The sequence below is a fragment of the Vombatus ursinus genome, unplaced genomic scaffold (assembly GCF_900497805.2).
Source record: "Vombatus ursinus unplaced genomic scaffold, bare-nosed wombat genome assembly UNPS02014768.1, whole genome shotgun sequence".
Lineage (NCBI taxonomy): Eukaryota > Metazoa > Chordata > Mammalia > Diprotodontia > Vombatidae > Vombatus > Vombatus ursinus.
Window position 1 is genome coordinate 29,088,468 of NW_020954546.1, and position 10,520 is coordinate 29,098,987.

A 10,520-nucleotide genomic window follows, 5' to 3' on the forward strand; every position below is an offset into this window, starting at 1 on the left:
TGGTATGACCTGTGGTTGAGAACTTGGGTCAGTCTGGTATGACCTGTTGTTGAAGAAGGTATGCTAGTTTCTTGTAATCACTTCTCTCTAGAAGCTCGCCAACCATTTTTTAATGCCCTGTTGTAGAATTTTCTCAGGAATTTTAAGTCAAGCTCACTGGCCTATAGTTTACAGTCTGTTCTCTTCCCTTTTTTGAAAACCAGGACATTTGCCTTTCTCCAGTCTTGTGGTCTCCTGGTTTCCATAATTTTTCAAATGTTACTAACTGTCATGTCTGCCTGTCCTTCTAGGACTCATGAATATAACTCATTGAGGCCAGATGACTTGAATTCATCCAGAGAAGCTAGCTACCTATATTAATTCCTTATTTATCTTGCGTATCAACTCCCTATTATTCATCTTTATTCCGTCATCTCCAGGTCAAAGTTCATTCTCCTTGGCAGAGAAATGAAATAAAAATTTTATTTAAAATTTATTTAAAAATGAAATAAAAATTCAACAGTTCTGTTTTCTCTCTTTTGTCAGCTATCATCATCCCACCCACATCCTCCAAGCAAAGGTCCTATCCCTTCTTTGATCCTCCTTTTTCTTCAGAGATTACTAAACAAACAAACAAACAAACATCTTTTTTTTTTGTTCTTAACTTTCCTCACTGGGCTCAGCTCATCCTGAATTTTAGCATTCCTGACACTGCTTATGAAGTACCATGACATGCTGTTATTATTCTCTTCTATTACCTGGACTTACTTCATCTTCTGTACATTTCTTTTAAAATCTGATTTGATTGTTGACATAGGTCTCTTCAGTAAAATCCCATGTTTTCCCCTCACTGGAATCATTCCCTTTTGTGTCTTTAGAATCTCATAAGCATCTCCTTTCACTCTTGGGCTGACTAGCATTTTAGTTCATTCCATCCTACCTATCTTTCCTCTGAACTCATTGAAAAATACTTTCCCAAAACCTAAGGTGCATGTCAAAACTCTGCTCCAATTTTCCACCTTTATTCCATACTGTAGAAGTAAATGTTCACCTTCCTCCAAAGTACTTGCCATTTCTATTCCAGCAACAAGTTCCTCCCTGTTAATGAAAATCAGATTCAGAATAGAATTTTGCCTTGTTGGTTCCTCCACCTTTGAAGGATGAAAATATCACTGAGGCAAGTCAAGGAGTCATCAGCTACTTTGCTTACTTTGCTTTGGGCAGAAAGAAAATTCTAGTAGATGTCTAGAGAACTGAAATCACTCGTCATCCCTATGCCTCTGTGTCAGATTTGTGCCAAGTTTCAGTTTCCCAAACTCCTCATCTATTTCCTCTTTCTGTCTAGATGGTCTGTCATATACGCCAGTGACAAAAATCACTTCTGTTTTTCCCTCTATTGACCTTTGCCCACATACTCTCTGTCATGCTTCCATAGTGAGGTTCTTGGAAGTTCTCACTGAGGATATTTTCCTAATGTACAATACACCCACCCATCCATTTCACCTACCTTATTTTATTTTAATCAAACATTTTAATCCTCATCCAGAGCCATGATCCAGTCATGAGTTTCATGCCATCAACTCTCCATGATGCCTGTGAAATCAAATTTGCTTCCTTGCATTAGGAACTCTAGTTCTTCCTGTTTGTGGTCTAAACTTTGGGCATTTGTGTATAGACATTGGAGGACTAGAGTTTTACTAACGGCTTCTTTTTTTATTTTGTCTCCTACAAACCTGTGGGCATCTCCATTGTTATTCTTCCTTTTTTATAGCTACTCTCAATGACATCTAACTTGGAGGATATACCTAAGGGGTCTTCTTATCTTTTAACTTTAAAGTCCTTTTGATTAGATTTGCAAAATACCCAGCCAATAACTTCAACCCATCATCATTAGGTGTATTCCATCTCTGGTCAGAAATCTGCAGTCTCTTTATTTTGAAAAAATTCAAATCCCATTTTCAGATACCAGTTTCTTAGTTAGTTGTTCACTAACCAGCTTCATTTTTTCTCTCTACATTTCTTACTTCAATGGATGACAGTGCCTGGCACACAATAAGTACTTAAATGCTTATTGATCGATGGACCATGAGAAAAAACGCAACCTGTGCTCCTTTGTTCTTCTGTTTCTTGCCCAAGACTTCATAATCATTGGCAATGCTTCTCAGGTTCCTGCTGCCGATGACATTTGTTTTCCACACACCCAAGAGTCCCCAAAGGTGCACAGTTTTCATGTGTTCTGATAAGTCTTGGGAGGCTTATCAGTAACATCTTGGATAGGCAACCCGGGAAGACATAGACTTCTCAGGCTGACTGCTAGCTGCTTCAGTAGCCACAGCAGAGAAACAACCACCACCACTATTCTTCTCTCCCTCTGACCCTTACTGGATGACCTTTCACCTGTTAATGTCAAGGCTTTACTATACCCTTCTCTGGAGGACAAGCAGCTTCTTCCTCCTCAAACATCCAACTCCCTCCCTTTCAGGAAGAGCCTCAGATATAGTCTTTAAGCTCTAATTGTTCAGGTGGCCTTTTTCTTCCTTTTCTCCTCTGTTTAACACTCCTCTACTCTTCCAACATCCTGACAAGGGTTTTTCCATTGCCCCTTTTCCACCTTGGCTCCCTTTTTTCTCTGATGAAAAAAATTCCATGTTCTTTAGGAACATTTCTTCCTAATAACCTGGGGAGGAGTATTCTTTGTGTCTCTTCACCTTCTCCAGGAGGGAGACCACCTTCACTTGGAGCACAAATAAGTCACTTGGCTAGAGCAGCAGTACTAACATGGCATGTTCAGTGTGTCAAGATGTCAGGAGACACCTTGTTTTCCAGAGCTAAGCAGGCTGTGCCTTGAATTTGGCATAACAACAGTCCTTTGTGCCCACTCTCTGGATGACCTTGCCCTCTGGAAAAATCCCACATAATTATTGTATTGCTTTGACCAACACCAGGACCAGTATGGACAAGTTCTGGTCCTGAAGCCCTGCTATGAATCAAACTCGTCTCACTATTGCTGTTCTCCCTCACTGTCAGGGCTGCAGCTCACTGTGCAACCATTGGTATAAGCATTGGGATATCCCCACCCTACCTTGGGTCCCCCCACTAGGGGCGGGGCCCCAGCACATGTATCTAGATTTCTTCTTGCTTGTAAGCCATTTCCCTCACTTTGAAATTGAACTTCTGTTTGATTTCTGACTCTCCCGTCTCTAGCCTGCTCTGTTGAGCTCCAGCTGTCCACAGGTTAGATCAGGGGTGGGGAGCCTTCGCTTCGAGGCCACATGTGGCCCTCTAGGTCCTCAAGTGGGACCCTTTGACTGAATCCAAACTTCACAGAACTTCATAAAAGACCACACTTGAGGACCTAGAGGGCCACATGTGGCCTTGAGGCTGACAGTTCCCCAGCCCTGGGTTAGAGACTGGTTTGGTCCAGTTAACAAATGCAAGTCTCTGCCCCATTTTCTCTGTCCTCCATAATGGCTGAAATCATCAGCCTTTATGGGTTTTTTTCCTTTTTAACTACTTATGGGTAGGTTACACCTCAACCCAAAGCATGGGTTAAAACTTTTATAGCCAATTATCATCTCAGTTACTTGACTGCTCCATTTCTCCTTAATGTCAACAACTCCCTACATACAAATTCACTTTCCCTCTGTTGTTGTTCAGTCCTTTTCAGCACTTAGCACAATGTCTGGCACATTGTTGTTAGGGTTCATTTGTTTCAGTCATGTCTGACTCTTCATGACCCTGTTTGGGATTTCCTTGGCAGACATGCTGGAGTGGTTTGCCATTTCCTTCTCCAGCTCATTTGACAGATGAGGAAACTGAGGCAAACAGAGTTGAGTGACTTGCCCAGGGTCACACAGCTAGTATGTGTCTGAGGCCACATTTGAACTCAGGAAGATGAGTCTTCCTGACTTCTGGCCCATCACTTTATCCACCAAGCCACCTAGCTGCCTCTGTCCCCAATACCAATTTGTTTCCCTGTCAAGATAGATTCCAAATAGTGCAATTACTGGGTTTACCCAGAATAGCCAGGGTGGCACCGCTATGTGGGTTATCCCCTTTCCTCCCTTCCAGCCCTTCTGTCTTTGCAAGCTGGAGTTCCTCAGGCTTCAAAACCTGGGTTCAGATCCTGTCTCCTACACTCACTGTCTATGTGACTTTGTCACTTAATTACTCTGAGCCTCAGTTTTCTTATCTTAAACTTGGGGATAATACCTGTATTCTCCACCTTAGAGAGCTGCAAAGATCAAATGAGATAGTGAATGCAAAACTCTTTGCAAATGCTACCACATTTTTCTGCAGTACCTAGGACAGTGTCTTGCACTTGGTAGGTGCTTAACGAATGTTTGTTGGCTTGGAGAGGGTATGGGCTCATGACTGCTCTCATGCTAGTCAAAAGAAAAGATAACTTCTGCTCTATCAGATGCAGCCTTCAATATTTATGATGTCCCAAGATCCTGGAGGAGCAACAGGCCAGCTGAAAATAATCTGGGCAAGTATATGTATACTTGGGGTTCCAGGATTGGAGTCGTGGCGGGGGGAAGAGGTTATGTGGGTGTGCAAAGCAAAGAGAGTGTTCTTAGTCAAACAATATTCCTTGAACGTCCGTAGGTTGTCTTAGAGTATGTGTCAAGCAACAGGAGGACGTGTTACAAAGTAGACAGAGCCTCTGTCCCAAGATATGATCCAAGGCAGGTAGTTTTCTCCTACTCAGGACTGGTATACTAGAGACTAAAAGTATGTAAGATGCCTCTGTCTAGCCCTTGGAATCCTACCTGCCAGAGCAGATTCAGAGGCCTCCAGGAGCCCCACTGTTTCTTGCCTTATGTCTGATTCTCTCTGATCATGGTATAGAATTTGTTTTTCCAGATGGAAGAGACTAGTGCAATCCCCTGCCCATCGGTGGCCAACCTCAGCATCACCTGATTCTCCAGGCTGGAAAGACCTCTGACTCAAATTCTGCACCACTCCCCTGCTCGCTCCCTTCCTGGAAGCTGGTCAGGGAAAGGATTTGCCCATTGGAGTGATAATTCTGGACTTCTGAGAATGGTGGCGGTTATTTCAGCCCATTGTTATTAAAGAGAGAACCCCTATTTTCATAGCAATGGCTTCATCTCAAAGGACCTGATCTGCTTATTAGCAACTCCCAATGCCAAAGAGGTGTGGGGAACAGGTTTGTCAGAACCGGGGCTGGTTCTCCCACAGGACCTCACCCTGAAGCAGAGAGATCTGCCCAAGTAAGAGGCAAGGCCCAGTGAATCTGCATCAAATCTTCAGCCAGAACCCTAGACTTACTTCTAGAAATGCTGGCAAATAGCAGTAAGAGACAGAAATTAAAGGCATAGGCAAAGAGAGAACAAAAACTATCCTGATTGGCCAATGACTTGAAGGTTTACTGAGAAATGAGCAAAGAAGCTAAATGAGCTAACAGCTTCCTCCGCCCATTGAGAAGGCAAGAAACACAATACCCATTATACATAGGAAGTCATGCAAAACATATTCCCAAATTAGCCACGTTGCAGGCAAAAAGACAAGAAAAATAAGTAAGGAAAAAATATGCTTCAATCTGCACTTGTTGGTGCATAGCATTTTCCATCATGAATCCTTTGGAATTGTGAATCATTGTATGGATCAAAGTAGCTAAATTTTTCACAGTTGATCATCGTTATAATATTGCTATTTCTGTGTACAATATTCTCTTGGTTCTGCTCCTTTCACTTTGCATCAGTTCATATAAGTCATCCCAGGTTTTTTTCTGAAATCAATCCCTGATCATTTCTTATAGCACAATAATATTCTGTCACAATCACATACTACAACTCATTCATTCATTCATTTTCCAATTGATGGGCATCCCCTCAGTTTCCAGCTCTTTGCTGCCACAAAAAAAAAAAAAGCTGCTGTAAAGATTTTTGTACAGATATAGTCTAGGAGTTCTTAACCTTGTGTTTTATGGACTCCTTTGGCAGTTTGGTGAAACCTATAGATCCCTTCTCAAAATAAATGCTTTTCAATGCATAAAGGAAATCAATTATAATACAGCTATCAAAGCAGACAAGGTTCACAATCCTCAGATTAAGAACCCCTCATCGGGGCAGCTAGTTGGCACAGTGGATAGAGCACCAGCCCTGGAGTCAGGAGGACCTGAGTTCAAATCAGGCCTCAGACACTTGACACTTACTAGCTGTGTGACCCTGGGCAAGTCACTTAACCCCATTGCCTAGCCAAAAAATAAAGAACCCCTCCTCTAGTTTGACTCCCTTCTATTACAAATGAGAATACTGGGTCACAGAGAAGTTAAATGATTTGCCCAAGGTCACACAGCTACTAAGTGCAGAGGCAGGATTTGAATCCAGACCCAATTCTCTTTCCGTTGTACCACGTGCACGGCAGGACGGGTAGGTATCTTTCATTGTGTATTTCCCCACAGTGCCTTACCTATTACAGTAGGCACTAATGAAGCAAGCTTCTTCCATCACTTCCCTGTGACCATTATCAGAAGAGAAAGGATAGATAGAATTCGCTCTGGCCAACTTTATATAAGTACTTCCAGAGGTCTGTCTATTTTGCAGTATTCCTGGAAAACTCTTCCGTGGCAGAATGAACACGCTGCTTGCAAGGGCCCAGGGAGAGCCGGGGACTTATTTTTAGCTGGGATAGGAGATGTTCCGTGTATCTCTCAGCAGTGTTTGGCAGCTGGCAGGCGGCTGATACAGCTGTGTTTGTGTGAGCTGACAGCTTCTGTAGCTGGGTGGACCTTCCTGGGGAAGGAGGGGGTGAGCACAAGGAGTCGACAAGACCCAGCCTTTTAATTCGTCTGCTGCCCCGGCGTTGGGTCTCTGTCGGGTTGGGATGGTGGAGTCATCAGCCCCAGCCCGTCTCCCTTCCTCTGCTGCTACGGTTATTTCTGAGCATGTCCCAGAGGAAGCAGAGAACGGTTGGTGCTCTCTGAGGTTATCCGAGGTGAGGGAGGGAGCCGAAGGAGTCGTTCTGGCATTGTTAGAGCCTTTGGCGCTAAATCTCTGCGGACAAAGTGAAAAGATTGGAGAATTAGCTAAACGTTGAGATTCCAATAAATAGACACATAGAGGGCCAATACACCTGTCTGTGTAAGGAAACAATTCCAGGCGTTGCAGAAAAACCAAACCCTCAGGCTGGAGAGGAGCCGGAGGCCCGAGTGCTAGACCTTTCCAGTCTAGAATCAGTTCTTTACACCCTTTCACCCTATTTCCCAGACTTTCATGTTAAAAGTATGTTGGGTTTTAAAGAGGAATCAAAAACAGAGCTACATAAATCTTTCCCAGTGTCCTTCAGTGCAGGAGTTTACAGTAGCTGCCTCTTGTCTTCCAATTGAGGGAACAGAGACTAGGCTTTTAAAGTGATTATCTCACTTTATAGACTCCCCCAGGGAAAGTCAAAATCAAATCTTTTAAAAATAGATTTTTATTCATTTCTTTTCTTTTTACTTTTCCTAGATTTCCCCCTGTATTCTTCTCTGTCCCAGAGAGACATCTCTTGTGACAAAGAATTTTTTTAAACTGAAAAGATAGGAAGAAGGAAATAAAAAACCCTGAAATTATTAAAAAAAAAAAAAAGCTATGTGTCATATGTTCTAGGGCAAGGACTTCTCCCATTCTCTTCTTTGAGGCCCAGCTTGTTCTTTGGAATTTGGCGACCCTACCTTCATTTTCCATCCCTTATGGCTGCTGTTCTTTCCATTGTTCTAGTCATTGTCTATGTTGTTTCCTTTTATTTCACTTTGCATCAGTTCGTGGAAGTCTTTCCGAGCTTTTCTGAAATCCTCATGCAGTTCATGATGTTCATGTACCACAGCTAGTTTAGCTGCTCCCCAGCTGATGGGCACTTACTTTATTTCCGGTTCTTTGCTGTCACAAGAAGTGCTGCTATAAATATTTTAGTGAATATGGATCCGGACTCTTTAGGATTAAATTGAAAGAATGTGTGACTTTCCTAGTAGCAGAACTGGGATCTGAACCTATGTCTTCTGCCTGGAAAGAGCCCTGAGCCCTGAAAGGTGTAGGACCTGGGTTCGAATCCTTCCTTTAATGTTTACTACATGTTCCTTAACCTCCCTGTGGCTCAGTTTCCTCATCTGTAAAATAAGAGGATTGTCTAATATGGACCTTTCTGCATCTCTTCTACTTCTAGGTCTAGGGTCATGGTAGGTGTCAGTGAACAGAGTGAAAGGCCTGGAGTCAGAAAAACCCAAGTTCAAATCTGGCCTCAGATACTTCCTAGCTGTGTGACTCTGAGCAAGTCACTTAACCTTTGCTTGCCTCAATTTCCCTACATGTAAAATGGGTAAAATAACAGCACCTGCCTCCCAGTGTTATGTGAGGATCAACTGAAATAATATTTGTAAAGTGCTTAGCACATAGTAGGTGCCTAGTAAGTGTTTGTTTCCTTCCTCTCTATTCTGCCTCCAAATCTGGTATAGTAGAGAGAGCTCTGGATTTAGGGTCAGAAGACCCAGGTTCAAATTCTGTCTCTACTTATTAGAGCAGTGAGGTGGTGAAGTGGATAGAGTACCAGGCCTGAAGTACCTGAGTTCAAATCTAGCCTCAGACACTTACTAGCTGCGTGACCCTGGCCAAGTCACTTAACCCCAATTGCTTAAAAAAAAAAAATCCTGTAACCCTGTACCGTAATCAATGAGTTACTCAGTGATGGTTGCGACAAGTGTCTGATACATTCAGGGCAGGCAAGAGACCGAGCTTTTGCCAGTTGGGAAGGGAACATCAGTAGCCCCAATCAGTCCATCAGTCATAGGGCTATGTACCAGCCATAGGGACGCTTTCAGAAGATGGACCATCTCTGGCCACATTGCTCCTTTATGAGACACGTCTACTCCAGGAGGCTGTAGGATAGTTTATCCCCACCAGAGGGCACTGTAGCTTAATGACTTCTAGTGGTCAGCCAGCAAAGCTTGCTGCCCTCGTGAACCTAGAGACGTAAGGGACCTGAGAAGCTATGGAGTCCAACCGTCTCATTTGGCAGGGGAGGAAAATATGGGCCAGAGAGGCTAACTACACTTTTTTCTCCCTCAACAAGCGCTGGACTTGGAGTCAGGAAGAACTGAGTTCAAATCCTACCTCCTTGGATACCAGCTGCACAAGATTGGACAAATCATTTAACCACTCTCAGCCTCAGTTTCCTCATCTGTAAAATGGGAATAATAATAATAGCACCACCTCCCAGGGTTTGTGTGAGAATCAAATGAGGGAATATTTTTAAAGTACTTTGTGAACCTTTAGGCATTTGTAAATGCTAGCTGTTGTTCATTGTTGTTTTTGTTACTTGTCAGTGATGTCACAGCATCGATGAAGAGTCATGGCAGACAGAACTGATTTGAACACCAAGTCCCACAGGGGTGTTGGCAGAGACTGTTTCTCAGTGACTTTTTGGCTCTTCCTTTTCTTTACGTCTGAGATTTTCTGTCCTGTCCTTTGAGGAGCCTCGGTACTGAATCAGCACCAGCCCAGGAGAGCTGACTTCAGCTCGATGCTGATACGATCTATGGAGGCATAGGAGCTCTTGTTCCTTTATTGGATTTGTGAAACTAAAATATGGGGACTGGATGGAATGTGGGCATATCAGAGCTCATAAAGGCTTACAAAGAGTGAGATTCCTTACTCGACTTCCTAGAATGGTCGCACCTCTCCATTTATCTGCTTTTTAAGTCAGTCATCACGTATTGATGAAACACTCCAGAATCGCCTAGCATCGTGCCAATAGTAACATGACCTTGTCCTTCTTTTCCAAAGATGGCAGTCCTAATTCACTGTCATACCAGGACAGTTTTCACCTCAGATTGTTCTTCTAGAAGTACAGTGATGCCTTTGTATTGATGTTGACTCACATTTGCACAGTTTTTTAATAATTTGCAAAAGGCTTGTTCTAGTGTGGGGAGGGAGTACAGGTATGATTCCCATTTTACAGATGAGAAAACTAAGGTACCAAAAGGTGAAGTCTTGAGATACAGTGGAAAGATTTCTGACCTTGGAGTCAGGAAAGCATTCTGTCACTGCTTTGTGACTGTGGGCAAGTAACTTAATCTGAGACTTAGTTTCCTTATTTGTAAAATAGGCATTATGATACCTTGCCTCACAGGCTTGTTGTGAAGATTAACTAATCAACAAGTATTATTAAGCCCCTACTATGCATCAACTGCAAGTATTATTAAGCACCTACTATGTGTTGGGCAGGGGGGATACAAGTATAAAGAATGAAATGGTCCCTAATCACAATTAGCTTGCAGTCTGATGGGGGAGATAAATGCCAGGTGGTTTGGGAGGAAAGGCATTAGAAGTTGGGAGGAATCAGGAAAGGTTTCATGGAGAGCATGCTGCCTGAGCTTTATCTCGGAGGAAGACAGGGACTCTGTGAGATGGAGGTTAAAAGATAGAATGCATTTCAGGTGTGAAGAAGGGGAGATGGAGTGAGCTGTCTGAGGAATTAGAGAGAAGGCCACTTTGGCTGGATTGCACAGAGTGGGAGGAGGAGGAACCTCCAGTGAGTCTGGG

General features: G+C 43.1%; 1 protein-coding gene across 7 annotated transcripts in view; it reads left to right on the forward strand.

The window, feature by feature from the left end:
- The window catches only part of LOC114042780, a 19,094-nt gene extending 9,293 nt beyond the window's left edge, over positions 1–9,801 (forward strand). For 5 of the 7 annotated variants that reach the window (XM_027861494.1, XM_027861493.1, XM_027861496.1 and 2 more), the window contains 2 exons: positions 4,400–4,468; positions 4,831–5,081. In XM_027861494.1, the coding sequence (XP_027717295.1) occupies positions 4,400–4,468; positions 4,831–4,859 (98 nt within the window). In that variant the 3' untranslated portion in view covers positions 4,860–5,081. Of the gene's footprint in view, positions 1–4,399; positions 4,469–4,830; positions 5,082–9,301 lie in introns of those variants that run through there. The other 2 variants (XM_027861491.1, XM_027861492.1) reach the window with 2 other exon arrangements.
- The last annotated feature ends 719 nt before the right edge of the window (positions 9,802–10,520 follow it).